Below are 20,257 nucleotides of genomic sequence, written 5' to 3'. Positions count from 1 at the left end.
ACGGTTCTACCCAAATCGCCCAGGGCTCGGGGGCTACACCCGCGGGTACGCTCGCGCACACCCGCCGATAAAACGAAAACCTCCCCTGCTGACAAACATGAAAAACCCCCAGACAGTTATGCCTGAACCGTTCGAAGGCTCGAGGGCTACACCCACGGGTGCGTTCGTGCGCACCCGCCGTCGAGACAAAAATCCTCCGGACGATTCTACCTGAATTGCCCGGGGGCTTGGGGGCTCCTGTTGGGTTCATAAACCCGGGGTTCCTCACAGACCAGCTTTCCCGTAAAGGCTTGGCCCAAGTAGACAGCGCACAACTCATGGGCCGGCCTAAGAGTCTAAAACAACAGGTCAGAAGGGAGGTCCAGTCACCGACCGAAAGGTCTGGCCGAGGAGGAACAGCGCCAGCTTTTTGACTCTGGCCCACCTTTCCGGCCAGAGCGCTCACTTCGGTCTCCAGCCACCTCCAAATGGTCTCTCCGACCGGAAGGCCTAGCAAAGCACTACCTCCGACTCCGACCCCACGTCTTCGACCGGGGTAAGCAAAGACCTTGCTTACTGCTCTTCTCCGACTGACGCAACCAGAGCCAACAGGGACCAACCGACCGGGGACACCTGCCCGAAAAGGACTAGAGAACGAATGGAGAAAGCAAGGCAAGGCGCTCAAGTCAAACCATGATACCAGGGACTGTACCCTGTCACCTGCAGGAACAGTACTCTGCAACCACCCTGACACAAACAGTATTGTAGGCGCCGATATTTTCCTCTACAGTATAGTGGGCACCGTTAACTCCCATACGGTAAGGCCTCTCACATGTCTCTAGGTATCAACAGTGTTGTGGGCGTCGAGATTTACTGTACCGAGTGAACAAGATGAAACTCTACACATGTCTCTAGGCATCAACAGTACATGCAGGTGCCAACATCTGTCATACCCAAAACAAGACGACGTAACCTCCCACATACAATCGACATCCAACAGTGTTGTGGGCGCCTACCATCCTTCTGTACCCACCGGCTTGGGCAACAAGACTTACAAGCATATGAACTCTCTCTCTCTCACTTGTAAGGTCATCCCATTCGTCTATAAAAGGGGATGTGCTCTCTCCCAAAGAAGAGAGAGTTGATTCAAGTTCATACAAGTTAATCCAGATCGATCAAGTTCATTAGCTCACAACCACAGAACTGCCAGGTTCGGACTTCAAGCACATGTTGAACACTTAGCTCATAGAGGAGCTCATGTAATTCTCGACCCTTCCGACCAGAGCCGACCGGACCTCTCGTGCACCCCACCTTTCTCCCTCTCGTTTATAACTCCACTGCAAACTTTGAGCACCTGGGCTCAGGAATAAAGTCACCGATCGACTCAAACTGGACATAGGGCACGTTGCCTGAAACAGTATAAACCATATGTTATTAAGTGCTATGCCACCTCTGATCACAACGTACGGCAAAACTACAAATATTTACTTATTGGTCACTTTCTGCACCGACACCATGTAAGAACGATATGATTTCTCCAAGACGACAAGCGCTTGTACGCGATTAATATACTGCTGAAATTTTGTTTAAATTTTTTGAGCATCTTAACGACCTCAAATGAAAAAACTCAAAATTAGAAAATTATAGATCTCGTCGAGAGCTATAATTTTTATATAAAGATCATCTTTATCTGAGATGGTATGAAAAAGATACAAAATTTCTAAGGTTACGCCTTGCCGCGCCAGTCTGGATGCCGTGGCGCTACCGTGCTGTTGCGCCAGGCACGACAATGATTTCCACGTGGAAATCCGACGTGGACAGATCATGCCGCGTCGATGCATGTGGTGCGGTACCGTGTTTTGACCGTGGCACGGATGTTGGCGAGGCAAAAAAAAATGTTAAATTTGGAAATAATACGATGTTAGATTTGGATTTTATTTTAGAAAAAGATTAAAAATAATAATAATAAAGCGCTTTTGCTGGCGGTGGGGGCCGACAGCGACAGCCTTGTGGCGCGGGCCGTCGGGGCACCGCCGCACGGCAGGGCACGACGGCGCTGGCGGCCCCCATCTGCAGGCCGCGCGGGGCGCAGCCGCGGGCACGCGCGGTCGATCACCAGGGCGCCCATCCCCACGCCAAGCAGCCGCGCTGCCGCATCGGCCGTCCGCAGCACCGGCACGCCGCGATCCGCGCCACCTGTCTCCGATGGTTCCCTTCCGGCCTTCCCCCCGCCGCGAGCCGCAGAATTTTTGCACCCTCTTTTCCTTGCTGATGCAACGCCGAAAGCAACTCCCTGGTCACCCATCCGATCCATTGGATGGAGTTCTCTTTGGACATTTGGAATGCATGCATGCATCTGCAGTCTACAGACTACAGATACAGACTACAGCTTGGTATAGCTTCTCCGTCCGATCCCTTTATCGTACACGGCATTAACCTTCGCTGCCTAAACAAAATCCACGCGAGTCCTGCTAAACCGACGGGCGCACACCCGAATGATGGTGAACTGCAGCATGCATATCTCAACGTACGCGTAAATTAGTGCCCTGCCCTACCAGTAAATTTGGGGGGAATTCCGGCATTACAAAAGATCGCAATGCCCCGTGAACCTTTAGAAAAGTTCAGCGGTCTTCAGCGCTACTGCTTTAACTTTTTTGTGGTCTCTATGTCACTGCCGTCAGTTTGGGCTCAAATGTCGGCAAACTGCAGGTGTAAAAAGTCAAAAATACACTTAAGTTTAAATATGTCATTAATTTTTTTTAGCATCTTAACAACTTCAAATGAAAAAAACTCAAAACTATAAAGTTGTAGATCTCGTCGAGATCTATAATTTTCATATAAAAATTATCTTTATTTAATTCCGCAAAAAAAATGATTTGATATGATTAATATATCTTAGAAAAATCATATCTTTTTTTGTGGAATTAAATGAAAATAATTTTATATGAAAAATTATAGATCTAGACGATATTTATAACTTTTTAGTTTTGAGTTTTTTCATTTAAAATCGTTAAGATGCTCAAAAAATATTAATGACATATTTATACTTAAGGGTATTTTCGACTTTTCACACCTAAGTTGACGGCGTTAGAGCCCAAACTGACGGCAGTGGCACGGAGGACATAAAAAAGTTAAAACAGTGACGCTGAAAATCGCTGAACTTTTTCAGGGGCTCACAGAGCATTACGATCTTTTTTAATGACATACAGAAAATTCCCCTGTAAATTTGTCACTTCAGCCCCTGGCTAATTAGCCTCCCGGCCGGCAGAGGCAGCCATGTGCAGTGCAGCACACCTGTACGTGTATCGTCGCTGGATGGATGGCCACCCACCGCTGGCGGACAAGCACGGCGCCGTGGCAACCGACATCTCCACATGCACGCGAGCATGTGCATGCATGCATGGTTCCTTGGTTCGTTGTTAACTTACAGTACTCCTCCGTAAAAAAAACATAACTCTAGCTTTAAATCTAGATACGCGTTGTATTTAGATTCAGAGCTATAATATGTTTTTTTTACAGATGGAGTACGTGAGTGCATACACAGACGCAAGCACAGCACAGAAGCATGCATGCTTGCAGTTGCATGCAGCTCCCAAAATACAACTTTTCCTCACAGGTACTCTGGTTTGTCTAATCCTCCTGATAATATGTTTTTTTTACAGATGGAGTACGTGAGTGCATACACAGACGCAAGCACAGCACAGAAGCATGCATGCTTGCAGTTGCATGCAGCTCCCAAAATACAACTTTTCCTCACAGGTACTCTGGTTTGTCTAATCCTCCTGCTCCTGCTCCTGAGTCCTGACCCAGCCACAACGCTACCGTCGTCTCCTACGTCGGCTATAGCCTACCGGCTGCACACGCATGCAGGCGGTGTCCTCACACGCCGACGCGCGCTCGCGGATAGGGCGGGGTGTGGAACGAGGAACGACGCCACGCTGCACAGGGGATGAGCAGCGAGCGAGCGGCAGGGACCGGGGACGCCACGCCGCTCTGTCGCTGGCGGTAACACGAGCGACATCTCGCAAGCAAGTGTAGGGCTTGTGCTTGGACCCTTGCTGCCGCCCAAGTTCTCAGGGAATCCTTGTCGCTGCCGGCCTGTCGTCAAACCCTGGCTGCAACTGCAACTGCAAAATTTGTGTGCCTCGGGCAGAGCAAGTCAAACTATTTTTCCTGGGGTCAGCCGCGCGCACGCTGCTTCTCGCTCTCGCTCTCGGGTCACGATTGCGGCTAGTCGGCCCATTGTAATTCGTGCGACTGAGCTACGGCCGACTACGCGACGGCGACCGCGCCCCTATAGGTCTACGCGACGGCGTCCCGGCAGGCTGGCAGATCCATGCAATGGAGCGCCTGTGGCCGCACGCCCCCAATGACTTGGCAGCCTCGCCCGCGTAGCCGTCTCCTCTGTCCTCGACCTTGTCCCGCATTGCCGTCGCACATCCTCGCATCAGTCTCGCTCATGTCGCCGTCTCTTTAGATTGCCCCTCCGTTGCCCGACCACGACTTCATCTCCACGCCTCACACCATCGTGGCTCCGGCCTCACACCTTTTCGCGCCGCCTCGCCCGCGCTGATATAGTGGTTTAATTTAATTTTTATTTTATTTGATTTCTCCTATTTAATTCATATTTATTTATTATTCGTTGAATTATATTCTATTTCTCCTATTGGATTCGCACGGAGAGTCCATCACGTTGCAGATGGGGACACAAATCAAGAAAAGGAAATTTATTAAAGATTGGATGCAAACTGAATAGGACTTTAAAAAGAGGATTTCCAGACAAAAAACCAGAATCCGAATAGAAATCAGAATTGGACGAAAAATATTTGTGGCAGAAATTTTACCTCTTTATTTATTCATTAACTCTAAAAAATGTTTTTTTTTGTTCTCAAACTTTTTAGGTGGTTCACCACATGTCCATATCCCTTCGCGATTTTTTTTTTATTTTTAACACTTTTTAAATTATTTTTAAAACTATCATTGTTTTTTTTTTTCAAAACTAACACTTTTAGACGCGCCTGTTTGCACGGCACGGCGAAACAACTCTGCCGCGCCATGCATGGCGGCGCGGCAAGGGTGCGTACGTGGCAACGTCCTGTCCCGCTGGTCGCTGACGTGGCAGGCCTTGCCGCGCCACCAATCAGGGCGTGGCAGATTCAAATAAAGGCCTGCGGCTCAGTCCCTTTTCCTCCCTCTCTGTTTCACTCCGCGCCGCACAGCAGCCACCTTCGTGCCGCCACGCCTCCCAACCTGCACCGCCATTCCATTGCCTCCCGGCTCCCCCACGATCGGCCGCCGAATTTCCCTCCCTTGCCGGCCCCCTCCCTATCTTCCTCGAAGCTCTTCCTCGGCCTTGTCAATGTAATGAAGCTCCTCCTCGGTCTCCACGGTGGATCGAAGAATTTGAATAAGTAGTAGGGTATAGAGAAAATATGAGTTCGTTAGAACGTTAGATTGAAGGATTAGGATTTGCCAATGTTAAGATTAATTGGTTAGTTAGAATTATGATTACCATGTATTCTAAGGTCAATTTTTATATCAATTTTACTTGTTTGAGTTTGCATTTCAACTTTTATTTGTGAATAAATATATGGATACACTGTTGATGTATCTAATTTTATTTTCTACTGACCAAAGTATAGTTTTTATATAGTTTTCATGTTTGCATCTAAGATAGAGCTTGCACCAAAGTGTAGGTTATATTTTATTTGTGGTAATGCAAATGGTTCTCATTGACATTAATTTTGTAATAGTTTTGATTTTTGTTTGTTAAATTATAATCGTTTTGTTAGATGCAAGAAATGTATCGAGAGGAGTTTTGGCAAAAACAGGGCCGTTCTCGAGAATTATACCCCGACGCGTCTACCAAAGATGTCCACTTAGCATTCTGTTCCATCTGCGCCTCTAACCAGTCATTTCCTGCTTTATTTAGCATCTTGTCTAGTTCTCTTTTTGTCTCTATGAACTGGTGCTCTGTACGTACACAACATAGAGCCTTTACCTTGTCACATACCTCCTTCTACCTCTGACGCTACCAGAAATTAGCGGCAAAGTGTCTCATGCACCATCTGTGCACTAGAGGTGGGAACCCATCTATATGCTCAGCTGCAGAATTAAGAAGCCCTGGGTGACGGTCCGAGATCGAACATATAGTGCGAGATGGGTCAAGCACGTGTACACGTAGGAGCCACGTGAACTATGACCATGATTCATTGTTCTCTCCCTCTGCCAAAGCAAAAGCCATGGGTACTATCTGGTCCTCAGGATCAACAGCAGCAGCCATCATCAAGGTGCTGGCTGCCGGCAGTGGCACGGCGCGGCGCGGCGGCGGGCGTGCCTCTGCTTCAAACGGCTCGAGAGAGAGAGATAGAGAGGTAAGCGAGAGCTGCGTCGCGGGCCTTCACTGGGGCCTACCGTGCCGTGCGCGATGGCGCGTAGGTGACGCGCCGTGATCTGTGGTGCGGCAGAGCTAGGGCCACGTCACCGGTCAGCGCCCGGGTCGCTGCCACGGTGGCAGCCTCGCCACGCCGCCATGCATGGCGCGGTAGAGTGGTTTGGCCACGCCATGTCAGTTGGCAGCGTCCAAAAGTGTTAGTTTTAAAAAAACAATATTAGTTTTAAAAATGTGTTAAAAATAAAAAAAAAATCGCTTCGTTTCACCCTTAGATTGAACTTCCAAATCTATACTTTTTAAATGATTTATCATAGGTCCATAACCTTTTGTTTGGTTCTTAGATCCGACGTGGCATGTGTGGAGTCAGCAGTAAACATGACATAAAGTTTACTAAGCTCATGCTTGTCCCACAACCGTTATGTCCTCCTTTCTACTCCTTTAAGCCTGGCATTTTGTGCCTCTGCTCTATCTCTACTTTAATGCTCGCCACTATCATTATCGGTCACAATGCTTCTACGTATCACCGTTGTTCCTCGCCTTATGCTTCACCCCTGTCCTAGAAATGAGCTCTACTGAATCTGTCTCTATCTTCTCTACCCTTTGCACTCGATGGACACACAAAAATCGTGACGGAGCTCCCAGACTGTCATACGGCAGCTGCCATGGTCGAGCTTTCAGCTCACTTGCGCTCATGGCCGACCCACTACTGGCCTCCATAGGACAGATTAAAACCACCCTCGCGTAGGCGGGTAATTGGTGAAACTCACGGCCCCATCCCATGTAGATGGCAAGTATTCCTTTCGACGGATTGGCTCCTCCCTGCCACACATGTGCCTATGTTGATTTGAGGAAGAAATAAGAGGAAGGAGATGACTCGTGGGACACGCGTCGCGCCATGTCTCCGCTTTGCGCCCTGTAGCCCGGTGCCTTGCGCCACTAGGCTACCACCCCCGTGTGATCGTGTCGCTTGCCGACACTTGCTCTCACCACCTTGCGCGCTCAGGGAACGGAGCAAAGAACAAGAAGGGAGTGAGGAGAGGCTAATTATAAATTTCATGACATGCGGGCTATTGAATTCACATGCCATGTCAGATTTAATGGTCAAACAAAGGGATATATATGGACCTGTGTTGAATTTCCTAAAAGGTTTATGGACAAAAGTTTAATCTAAGAGCCAAACGAAGGTATCTGGACCAACAATGAATCATTTAAAAAGTTTTTGGGCCCGCAAATCAACTTTTAGAGTTGCAGGAATGAACCGAAACCTCTAATTAACATCCGGTGCATTTAACTCTTTTTTTATCTACAGTTCCCTAAGGACGTAGAACTCCTGTATTTCATTAGAAGACCCTTTTTCATCAGTTCATTAGAAGAGTTCTCAAATTACAGGTGAGCATGCCACGGCTTCGCCAAAACAGCAATGAAGTACAGTCACACAGAATATTGTTGTCATTATAATACGTGACACCATTTGGAAACCGCGAATTGCTTGACGTGACCATGAATCGGTCCTGTCCTCGCGTAAAAGAGACCTCCGCAAGCGACGCCACACTTTTGTGTCATGCTGCGCAATCCATTGCTCGATCATTCGCCTCAACAATGGCCGTAATCTTAGCGGCTCGCACACAAGACTTCCTCTGAAAGACGTGATTATTGTTGCGTTCTTTCAAGCAGCTAGGAGAAAAGTAGGATTAAGGAATCAGATACTTTCCAAATAGTCCTTGTGAATAGTTCTCTTCTGCGAGCAAAGCCACCAATTAACAAATCCGTTGAGGGACACCTAGATCCTTGATACAGTCCTTTGTGAATTCTCTTTCGCGACCAAAGCCACCAACTAATTAACACAAGCGAAGACGGCTTCGTAGGTACTAGCGAAATGTATGCCGCCATGCCGGAGATGACGGCGGCAAGCATTGCAACCCATTGAGAGAATTCGACCGAAGTGGGCCGTCGTAAAAAAAAACCCTGAGTGGGCTACGAAGCCTAGTCCAACTCAGTGGTCCAACTTGGCTACATGGATTTGAAGTTCAACGACCGTTTCGGCCCCGCTAGAATTGGAAATTGGAATCCATACCGATACTAAATGAGAATAAGCACTCGAAATGTCAACGGGGAATATCCCGTCGGAGGTTACTGTTCCATCCCCGTCCCCGCGGGGGTAAATTTATCCAGTCCCCGTGAAGGCTCACGGGGAACACTTCTTCCCCATCCCCGTCCCCGCTCGGGAATTTAATCCCCGCGGGGATCCCCATCCCCGCATCAACACGTGAAGCACACTCGCCTCTGCCGCCCTCACCGTCGAGCTCACCTCTGCTCGCCGAAGCCGAGGCTACCGCCGTCGCCCGTGCTCTCCCACTGCTCCGCCCTCTCCTCTCCTCCTCTGCTTGACCTCCACAGAGCGCCGCCGAGCTCCCTCTCTCTCTGCTTCCCCTTCTCCCTCTCTACTCCGCGCTCACCGCTCTGCTCCCCCGTTCTCACTCAGCTCTGCTCCTCCCCTGTGGACGCAGGTCGCAGCGCCTGCCGCACAGCCGGTTGAGCCGAGGCTGCTGCCGACTGGCACCCCATGTCTTGCTCTCCACCTCGCGCCTACGCCCCTGCTCTGCCTCTTCCCCTCCTCCGCTCTCTCTCTCCTCCGCCTTCTTCTTCCTCGTCTGGGTCGCCACAGAAGCCAGGGATGCTGCACACGCCGCCGGGCCTGAGGGCTTAGGGATGCTGGGCGGAGGGGCTCGGGGGCTCCAGGATGCTGCACACGCCGCAGATCCGAAGCTTTCGAGGCTCTGACTCCGACGAGGGCATGACCGCACGAGGCCGACTCCGACGAGTCGATGACGGGCGAGCTGCTGGGTGTGGCCTCCGTGACCACTATCGTGCGAGAGCGAGAGTGCGAGATGCTGGGTGAGACAGGGGGCGGCGCGATGACTGGAGGATAGGGTTGGGCGGATAGGGATTGAGGAATGAATTAGGGTTGGAATGGTGCATTATATACTCCGTGACTTATTGGGCCTTTTACATGGGCCTGGCGAGTGGTGACCTGGCCGTCTGGTGCCTTCTTCGCGGGGCGGGTCGGCGGGGATCGGGGTTGGGGATCAGCGAACCATCCCCGTCCCCGCCATCCTCGACGGGGACAACTTTCCTACCAAATCCATCCCCGTGGGGATTAATTTTCCTCCATCCCCATCCCCTAATGGAAGAATTCCCCACGGGGAATCGGGGATCGGGTCCCCGTTGCCATCTTTAATCAGCACAAACATTAGTGCGCTTCTTGTGTAGAAATAGAATGTCTAGCATGGATATTTCCCCGCAAAACTCCTTGTGGACTCTAGAACTGGCAACAATACTATATCCCTATCGGTTGCATTTGCATTTCTACATGCACACATGGATATAGACGGATGAGGTGTTCTGCAGTAGAATATGCATGAGAGAATTATTTCATTGGCCCAGAAAGAAGTTTGGCTTCCCTTCTTGACCCTTTACCTATTTGGCCTAAAAACTATCTTTTTGGTTACTTGCATGGCCCTTTCTCTTCATTCTATTAGCTTCCATCGCGAGGCAACTCTACATAGGTATATGAAAAGACAAAAGTACCCTTACCTTTTCTCTACTCCCCAACGTGCAAGTGTCGATTCAGATCGACCGAAGAATTGCGTGGAGATGGTGGCGACCCAAATGGGCGAGGTGCCCGGTGCGGCCCGTGCGCGCCCGCCTGCGTTTGTGGCCTAGGCGCCTAACGTGACCCTTGTGTAGTCGAGGGTGCCGGCCAAGGCATGGGTAGGGCATGGCAGAGGGGGGTTGGGTGGCCTAGGTTGTGGCACCTTGATGTTACTGCTTGAAAGCTTGGAGATTTCAACCAAGAAAAAGAGAAAGCATAATAACTCTAACTCTGGAACATGAAGGCGACGGGTCGACCACTCACAAATCAACTGAATTTTGCGAGAAGTGAACGAAACATGAGAGTCTCTCGGCGACCCCCTCCTACCTCCCCCCTCTCCCACCCTCCTCCCCCACCATGATGTTGCTCCCCGATGGGTGATCTTCCGATGATCGATGTTTGGCCATGGGATCTTCCTCAAATCTGACCGAACGATTGGACTTCAACATCAGCTTGGAGTTTCAAGATGAGGTTCGTCGACTCTACAAGTCCCCGGTACACCACCCCCATCCCAACTCCGATGGATCTTTCCTCCTTGTCGTCACCTTCCGACGCTACCTCTTTCGTTTAACGGAGGAATCGGTTTCTCTTGCTCTCCAATCTTGTTTGGGTGGGCGAGCTTTGGATTTTCATGTCAAATTCTTGAGTACTGTCGACACAGAATTTTTGTCCCGTGCCGAGGACACACACAGCAAGCCGAAAGAGTCTGCTCGATGGAGCAGTAGATCCGCCTAACTTTAGTGCAGGGATGGTCGATCCTGTGCACTCCTCCTGAGACGTGCTAGTCAATTTGACCCTATAATTGACAAGGAGAGAAAGCTTATCAGTAATTAAGGGCGGAACTTGCCGGTGTTGCCAGACAATCCTGAATGTGCGGCTCTGAGAGCCTATATGAAAGAAGATCGACAAAATAGTCGATTCCAGCATATTCATGAGAATAAACCGGTTAAAACTCATTGGGTTGTATAAGAAGAATCGGTTATCATTCAAGATAAATGTCGTTATTTGAGCAGATATTAATCAATGGCAATAAGATGTCAACAATGATTGGTTTATGCTGAGCCAATGATTACAAGCAACCGAACCCTTTTTATATAAAAAAATAATTCAACACCATTTAATCATTTAATAAAGATAAATCTAATAAACATGTTAGATCTCATCTATCGCTATGACCAGTGGGGTATGAGGCAGAATCATGCAGGCCGTAGAAATAACAATAGACTCAATGACCCTAACTCATTACTAATATCAGTGGGGCATGAAGCAGAATTATGTAGGCCGTAATACAATAATAAGATCATGGGGTGAACACATCTTTCAACCTATCTTTACTTCAACGGTCTCATGATGCGAACTGCTCGTGAAAGCACTCGATATCGGCTAAAACAGCTGATTCAGGCATAGCGCACAATTAAAGTCATGCCTTATCAGGAATAAATCTACCGAATAACGATCCCCACTTCACGGTGCTAACAGGGGGGTGTGAGGCAGAATCACACATGCCATGATAACAGGCCATGGAACGGTTTTCGCTAGCCAATAAATCTACTCAAGACGCAACATGCTTTAACCGCATGCTATGCACGATAAAGATTGATGTAAAACAGTCGATAAAACATAACTCATCGTTTAATGTACAGATTAGATCAGTTTTAGATTAACAAACGATGGGCTAAACAGGATATAAGACCGATCTAGATCAATCCCAATTGGGTAGAGTGATATTACTGTAATTTAGATGAATAATAAAAGCAATAAGCAATATCGGTAACTTAATGAATCTACCAAAGACTGCCATTCTAAGGTAGAGCCGATAACTTGACCTTGATCTAGTTCATGCAGTGGGGGTCGACTGGATCGATGTAGTTATACTTGAACTAGGCAAGAATCGATAACTAACTTATACCAGAGTCGCAGTGGAGATCGACCGGATCGATGTAGCCGTACGAACAGAGGTATAAGCCATGACGGTACTTACAACAAGCAGTGGAGGTCGACCGGATCGATGCAGTCGTACTTGCTGAAGAACTCACCGAGATCTACTCTACTCCTACTCTAAGGGGTGGCCGGAGCCGAAAAAGTAAATGACTAATATATTGGATTGATTGTTGTCTTTTACAATAGCCGGGGTTTGGTATTTATACCCGGAGTCTAAACATGAATCCTACTCGAGCACGATTCGTTATAATTTTCTGGCATAAAAGAAAACATTCATAATTTAAGATAACTTGGACCCTAACCCTTCCCTCTTTTGTAGAGTCCGATATGTAGTTTCCTGTCGCCAACCGTAGCTCATCATCGCTATCTGCTGACGTCATCCCAAGAGATCCGATTCCAGATTCGTATCTGAATCGGCTGATGCGTTCCTTCCGCAATCGATTCTTTGATTGGCACAATTTCGAAAGCTAGAGAGTTCCCGTGTTCTTCTCCAAATTTTGGTGTAAACAAGTACAAACCATTTCCGTTTCTGTCTTCTTGAAAGGGGTCGGTTTTCATGTGTATAAGCTCCGTAGAGTCATTACCTCCGGTTTTGATTTCTATTTTCATCTATGGAACAATGGTACTCCTCACTGGGAGAAGGAGAAACGTGCTTGGGAATTGGAACCAGAAAAGGAATGGACCGAAGTTCTTTCTAAAAGTTCAAAGAAAGCGGCTGCTAAAGCCAAATCCATGGAAAGAGTTAGCTTTGCTAAGAATTTGGTTCATCGTTCTCTGTCTCCTAAGCCCTCTCCCCAGCAATCTCCTGCACACCAGGAAATCTGTTTTTGGTGCCTTTACATCTTCGCTTGAGTTTTCTCCGAATCCTCCCTTTTTTGGCAATACCAAAATCCTGCAAGGCAATGCCGATGATAACGATCAAGTTCGTTGCCCAGCTACGAATGTGCATGCTGACATGCAACGGCAGGGAGTCTTTCCCGCTGCTGATGGCCGGATAAGTCGGATCCACAAGAATTCAAACTCTTTCATTCCTGGGCCCTGCTCTTGTTGCTCAGTTTTCGGCCTTGCCCTGGGCGCATTCGCTGCTGGAGATGTGGAAACTTTAGTCATACCCGGGCTGCATGTCTGTCACGCTATCAAACCAGGCTCCAATGGATCCCTAAGTTGGTTAATCATACCATACGTTCGCAGCCCAGTCTGAAGTGGCGGCCCAAAATACCCATGCCAAGGAACAGTGAGGCGGAGAAGGCGAAGGGACTCCGCGATTCCCGTGCGGATTGTTCGGACACACTTCCCCTTAATTCGCAACAGGATCAACTCAATAAGCATTCACACCCGCCACCGCTGCCCCTGCCAACAAACCCTGTTCCAGAAAACCCCACCTCTGCTCCGCCGCCTCCTGAAAGAGCCGCCTCACCGCTTGACGGTGAGGCCAACATGGCCATCTTCCAGGTCAACCCATGGCCTTTCCTCGTCGGCGACCTCCTGATCGATCACGTCTGGATCCACCCGGCACGAGGTCGGGTTGCTCTCGGTGGAGAGCCAACAAGGGAGCATGAAGAGTATGCCATTGTCTCCATCGACATTAAGGGAGCATGAAGAGTATGCCATTGTCTCCATCGACCCAATGCCGATGGAGGATGATCAACTCCGGCCAGCTCTCGTCCACGTATGTAATTTTCTTGAGCAGAGTCAGAATGTTCATGTCACTGAATCCCATCTGTCACCTCTTGGTCTTGGATTGATTAAGCTGCGTACCGTAGTTCAGCGTGATCGGCTTGTTCGTAACTCCCCTTTTAATATCCATCCAAACCATGTGGTTCGTGTTGTCAAGCATGATGAGGGTATCAACGCTAGGTCTTGTGCATATATCAGAGTCTGCTGGCTGATGGTCCTAGCGTTTCCTTTGGATTTCCAGAAAGATTTATATATCATAGCTGCTGTTGCTCCTTATGGTAGACTGCTGGAATGGTACCGTGATGCTAATAAGTCTAGAATCTTGGCACAAGCTCTCATTCTTAGCCCAGATAGAGTTCCAAGAAGCCTAGTGGTCTGGCGTGGTACTATGATTGGGGGCATGGGAAGGTCATGGTCAGTTCCTGTGTACATCTTGAATGGCAATTTCCCCGATGCATTCCCAGCGGATGAGGATCCTGTGCCGTTCGATGGTGAACCGCACCCAGAGCCTGGTCCTGTGGTACTTGGTCATAGTCATTTGGGTACCGTTTAGTTGGCAAAATTTTTGGCGAAATGCCACTGTAGTACTTTCGTTGTTATTTGGCAATTAGTGTCCAATCATAGTCTAATTAGGCTTAAAAGATTCGTCTCGTGAATTTCGTCTAAACTGTGTAATTAGTTTTATTTTTTATTTATATTTAATGCTTTATGCATACGTCAAAGATTCGATGTGACGGAAAATCTTGAAAAATTTGGTATTTTGGAGTGGAACTAAACAGGGCCTTGGAACCCAACTGGCAGAACGAGCAACAGGGGGCAGCACATAACCTGGGTTTGTTTGGGGGTAACCCTCACCCAGGCCCGATCCATCAACATCTAGTGAATCAGAACCAGCAGAAAGTGCAGCAGAATGGTCAAGCTCAGGAGCATGACAATCCAGAGGAAGCAGATCCCATGGAAGAAGATGAAGATGAGGATGAATGGCTGGCCTGGAATCCGGCCACGTTTGCAGCTAACAATGGTCATCAGGTTCCACAGCATCCTGGCAACCCTCAAGATCACGTCGATCTTAATCTTTCTGGATCGTCCATGAGATTCCTGAGGGGTGATGGACCAGATATTTCTCTTGACCAAGTGTTTGACAACGCAGCAGCTGATGATGGCAGCTCTTCCTCAAGTGATGCTACTTCATCCTTACTTGAAGATCATGCCCGTTTTGCAGCAGCACAAAGCCGATGTGCTAACATTCTGATCTTTGGAAGGAAAGGCATGCTAGCAGATGTGTTCACCAGGGGCTCCAGCTTAGCAAATCAGCCAGAACCGAGAAAATTGGCTATTTGCCATCGCAAACAATGGGCTTCGCAAAATTGCCATTCAAAAAATTGACTTCGCAAAATTGCCAGTCTAAACATATACACTTTGTTTTTGTTGCCATAATCCCTATTTAGCTCCTTTGTTTCTGTTTTTGGGATTGTCCTCCACGCGAAAAGACATTGCTGTCCTTAGCTGCTGGGAGACGTCGGTTTGCACCTTGGCTTAATCAGACGTCAGAAAGATAGTTCAAATCCGCATGACCGTATCCACTCGCAAACTGTATCGGACGTCAGAAAGATAGCTGAAATCTATCCACTCGCAAACGAAGAACGCTCGCGTGCCCTAGATGTCCACGATGCAGGGCGGCCGTGACGTGGCACCGCAGGCGGACGCGCTCGCCGCCGCCACACAATCACCCGTGCTCAGCGCCGCCACGTCGTCATCCACGCCTGCAGCGACCACGATGGCCGTCGGCACGACCATGGAGGAACTCGCAGCGACCTCGGCAGCCGTTGGCACGACCACGGTGGAACTCGGAGTGACCTCGCCGCCCCTCGTCATGGCCCCGACAGCAGGCGCGCTCAGCTTGCTGCAAGCGGCCGATGCGCTCGGCAGGCTAGATGCAACCCCAACGTCGTCATGCGCCCCGCCGGATCCTAGTCCGTCCCTCGTGGTGGACGCGCCCTCGCTGACGGGCGTTGACACGGCTTCGCTGGCACCTGTGCTCGACGGAGACTCTGCGCCCTCGACGTCCCTTCCAGAAACATGACGCTGATCTTTCTAACGGATGACGCAGGTGCGAACGGTGATCAGCAAGGGCAGAAATGTCTTTTCATGTGGAGGACAATCCAAAAAACAGAAACAAAGAAGCTAAATAGAGATTATGGCAACAAAAACAAAAGTGTATATGTTTAGACTGGCAATTTTGCGAAGTCAATTTTTTAAATGACAATTTTGCGAAGCCCATTGTTTGCAATGACAAATAGCCAATTTTCTCGCTGGAGATCGTCCCCTGGAAGTCGGTTCCATAGGTCATGGCCCTTCAGCTTTGGCCAGCTATTGTTGAGAGTTGTCGTGCAGCAGAAACTCAGGCAACATCTGCACTTATCATCCTTCTAGGTGATGTGCCAAGAGCAGAACAGCAAGGTCCAGAAGAATCAGGCCCATCTGATTTTGAATTTCATGCAACACAGATTCAACCCAGCCCAGTAACTCAGCGAAAGCGTCGCAACTATGGAAGCAATATGTCTGCCTGTCTCTATTGGGAGCATGGCTACCCCCCTGGTTGACAGTACAGTCAGACGCAGCACAAGGCTCAGCAGTGCCAGAGATGGCTTCCATGAAGTCCGGGTCGACAAGGAACCATCCAAGAAAAGAAAGGGCAACGTTATCCTGATAGATGAGAAGACTGGAAGCTCTGGACCTGTCCCGGTCGACATTCTTCAAGGATGGGTCATTGATTGTGGAATACCTCCTGCGGAGTTATCCCTAGAAGCGCTGATGCAGGCGCCATCCTCCAATCCGTCTCCCGATGAAGATGTCTCCATTTGAGCGCTACACTGCTAGGGTCGTTCATACTGGCCCTAGCACATTCCTAGGAAGACATGTTTCATTTTGCTTTATCTATCGTTATACTGTCTAGTGGTCAAACTCTAAGTTCATTCCTATGTTTAGCACTATGTCGAACTTGAATAATCTTTGTGTGAACCCTGTCTAGTGTCTGAACATCATTTCATCTTGTTATCTGGATTGCTTTTGTTACCTGTATTTCCCTTGGTCCTGTGGTTTTGTGATGATGTCCAGCCTCAGTTTATGCTTGCCTGCCTGTGCTAGCCACGACAGTTTGCTTCCCTTTCATTTGTTTCCTGATGATGTTGGCGTGAGCGTTGAATAGTTGACCTTGTTGAAAACCTTCTTGGGCATGACATTGACACTTTGCTCCAAGGTCGCATAGCGCATTCTCAAAATTCTAGTTTCTGATCGAACAATCGATAGTGGGACACCCTGGATCCTTCTTCTTGATAGGTATGTATTCAGGATGGCGGCACTACACTCCTCTGTTAACTTAATTACCTCAGTGGTGGGCAGTGATCTTTTGTTGTTGAGGATGTCTCAGAGATACTTCGCATAGGTGGGTACCTGAATGGCATCTAGCAGAGGAATATTGATATATAACTTTTGAATTACCTCTACGAACTTACCAAACTGCTCATCCATTTTAGCCTTTCGATTTTTTTGCGTGGAAATGGTAGGAGGTTGGTGTCATGAAAATCTTGCATCATTTCTTGTGTCTGTGGCTCAACTTCTTCAATTTCTTTGTCCTTCTTCTCTCTTGTACTGCTGCCGGTGTCTTACCTATCCTTGTTGGATATAGAGGATCATGAGTAGACTTGCCACCTCTTGTGGTTATGGTGTTGTTCTTTTCAAGGTTACTGGCAAAAGGCAGAGCAACAGCCAACTGAGCTAATTGGGATTTGTGGGGTGTATGACCCCTGGATACCCACGGCAGACCACATAGGCTACGCCCCCAGGGGCGGCCCAGCCCACAAGATGAAGCCTTACGGGGCACGACGCTGCTCGGCACCTCCCACAAGACACTAGGAAAGATATCCTGAAGATACTATAAAATCTGTTAGGATACATATGATCCCATGATTCCTATAATCTGTTATTACTTTCTGGTTATCTCCTAGATCTAATCGACTTGTAACCCTACCCTCCGGACTATATAAGGCGTGCAGGGACCCCCTCCAAACACACGCAATATCATACGATAGCCAATACAATCCAACAGACCATAGGAGTAGGGTATTACATCATACTGATAGACTAAACCTATCTAACTCGTGTGTCTCTGTTGCCTTCTTGTTCTTGATTACACGCACCTCTACTGATCAATCTACCTTCGTGGGACACCCCTCGGAGGACTGTTGATGATATTCTATCGATAGTTAGCGCGCCAGGTAGGGGTGTGTGTGTGGTTTCTATATCAAACAAGATGGTACATTCTATAGGCTCTTCATCCCTCCCACAGCCTGGCTAGATCTTCATGGTCGGATCGATCTCGTGGATCATCAACGCTGATGGAGTCGGAGAGCTCATTGAGCCGGTGCAGATCGATACTGCATCGATCACCCCAACAGCTACTACTGTAGATCCAATCTTGGAACCACCTCTGAGGTCATCTTCACCCGACAACTCGTTGCTTGCTCCCCCGCTACCAGAGGAGGCGAATCAATAACGACGATCTGATCGCATCCATCAATCAGGTCGGCCAGAAGCTCGCCGATTGCCTCTCCATCACAGAATCAGCTCTGACCACTCTGGTTTAGCACCGACCACCCTCCAATCTAGATCTATCGGAGGCTGCTTGGGAAACTCTAGGGGTTGCGGCCCTACCCTTCGGGTTCACCAACATTGCCACCACTTATCAAGAGGCCCTATGGGGAAAATTCGCTGACCAGGTTGGAGATGTCCATCCTCTCACTGAACAGATCGCCGACCAGCTCCCGCCGGCTGTCAACATGCTACATGTCGGCCGATGCCCTAGAGCATCCCTCCAAACCATCTTGGAGGAGAATCTAGACTTTGAGTCCCAGGGCTCTATGAAGACTATCGCCGAGACCACTGCCGAACAACTTCCTCTCCCTTCTTTTTGTGGTGGCGCAATCTTCAACGTTAGCATCGACAGCCCCCTGTGGGAAGGGGAAACTGAGGAGGACTGCGTCGCCCACATCAGCAGGAACATCAACCATGCACAGTGCCGAGCAAACAAGGCTACCCTTGCGATGGCTGAGGCTCAGCTTGACTCGCAAGGAAGGCCAGTGCCAACTCCACTGTAACCTCGACGATGAGTTTGTCCGTGTTGGACAGCCATGACATCTACAAGACCCCAAGCACCAACCTAGCCATGGCCGTCAATGAGCTCGCCCGGCTCCCATAGACACCAAAGGTTGCCAAGGTCACCGCCATGCTTAAAGCAGGCACACTACCAGGTCAACGAGATCCGCCTAGGATCAGAGACCGTCTTACTCCTACAAGCTTGATTCGTCTATCAGACTCGCTAAGATCTGACCACCGCCCAAGTCGTTTCACCTGACCTAGCACCATGATGACAAGCAACCCCTCTAGGTGGGAGCTAGGGGCAACCACATTGAACACCTTCGCCAACATGACCAGGAGGTCAACCAGGACATCCAAGTGCACCTCAATAACCTCTAAGACGCATGATGATGTATCGACGAGCATCGCTTCAGTCACCATGAAGAAGAAGTACGTCGCCGTCAAGAGTACGAGCAAGAGTTCGGTAACCCAAACTTAGCTCTCGAGCCGCTCAACGCCGGCAATGCTATAGATCATGACACCAACAATCCCAAAGGATCCCCATCATTCATGAGGGCACTCCGAACACTCTAGTGGCCCCATGGCTTCAAAATCACTGGGGTCGAGCCCTATGAGGGATGGATGAACCCCACACAGTGGCTACAGTCTTATGCCACAGCTATTCACACCGCTAGAGGAGATACTGGTGTCATGGTGAACTATCTTCCCATCATGCTCACGCCAACCGCGATGAACTGGTTCACTAAGCCTTGCCCCGGACACCATCAGGACCCTAGGGAAGAGCTAAAAAAATCTTCACCGACAACTATATGGCGACGTGTACTCGGCCGGGAAACAAGCATGATCTGAACCACATCTATCAGAAGCCGTCTGAGCTCCTCCATAGCTACATCAGACGTTTTTCCAAGATGAGGAATTCTATTCCTAACATCACAGAAGCTGAGGTCATCACTGCCTTCGTCTAAGGACTCCACCACCGTGATCTCCGCTCCAAGTTCAACCGCAAGCCGCCCAAGGGGATTGGCAAGATGATTACGACCGTCAATCAGTACGTCGACACCGAAGAAGCCAAAGTGTGCTTCAACGAGGATGCGGGCACTCATCGCCCAACTTGCCACAGCGATGATCGCCCCAATGAACGGAGCCACACCAATAGCCGCTACAATGACCGCAGTCACCATCAGGACAGTGGCCGTGATCGACCAGAAGGATCCAAGTCTGGTCAATATCACCGCCACTGACTAGACCATATCATCACTGCTGTCAATGAACCTCCCACCAAGCGCAACTATGATGAGCAATATAAGAAGATCCTCGATGGCCTATGCCATCTCCACAAGAACGCCAAGCATAAGGTGAAGGACTGCCTCGGCTTGGCTAAGGAATTCTAGGCCAAAAAGCTGAACGATGACAACAACGATGGCACCGGAGGCCACTGACCACCTAGGGGCAATAAC

General features: G+C 49.0%; 1 protein-coding gene across 1 annotated transcript; it reads left to right on the top strand.

Moving 5' to 3' along the window:
• The first annotated feature begins 15,312 nt into the window (after positions 1 to 15,312).
• On the top strand, positions 15,313 to 15,726 carry LOC136470065 (uncharacterized). Its single transcript, XM_066468034.1, has one exon. It carries the CDS (start codon positions 15,313 to 15,315, stop codon positions 15,724 to 15,726), a length of 414 nt encoding a protein of 137 aa, XP_066324131.1.
• The last annotated feature ends 4,531 nt before the right edge of the window (positions 15,727 to 20,257 follow it).

This window comes from Miscanthus floridulus, chromosome 8 (genome assembly GCF_019320115.1).
Source record: "Miscanthus floridulus cultivar M001 chromosome 8, ASM1932011v1, whole genome shotgun sequence".
In the NCBI taxonomy this organism is placed as follows: domain Eukaryota; kingdom Viridiplantae; phylum Streptophyta; class Magnoliopsida; order Poales; family Poaceae; genus Miscanthus; species Miscanthus floridulus.
The sequence above is the reverse complement of the archived record's forward strand: the minus strand, read 5'-3'. Positions and strand labels throughout refer to the sequence as shown.

What these genes read in the sequence shown, in the direction of transcription:
- LOC136470065 (XM_066468034.1), top strand. Translation starts at nt 15,313, where the DNA reads ATGCAGGGCGGCCGTGACGTGGCACCGCAGGCGGACGCGCTCGCCGCC.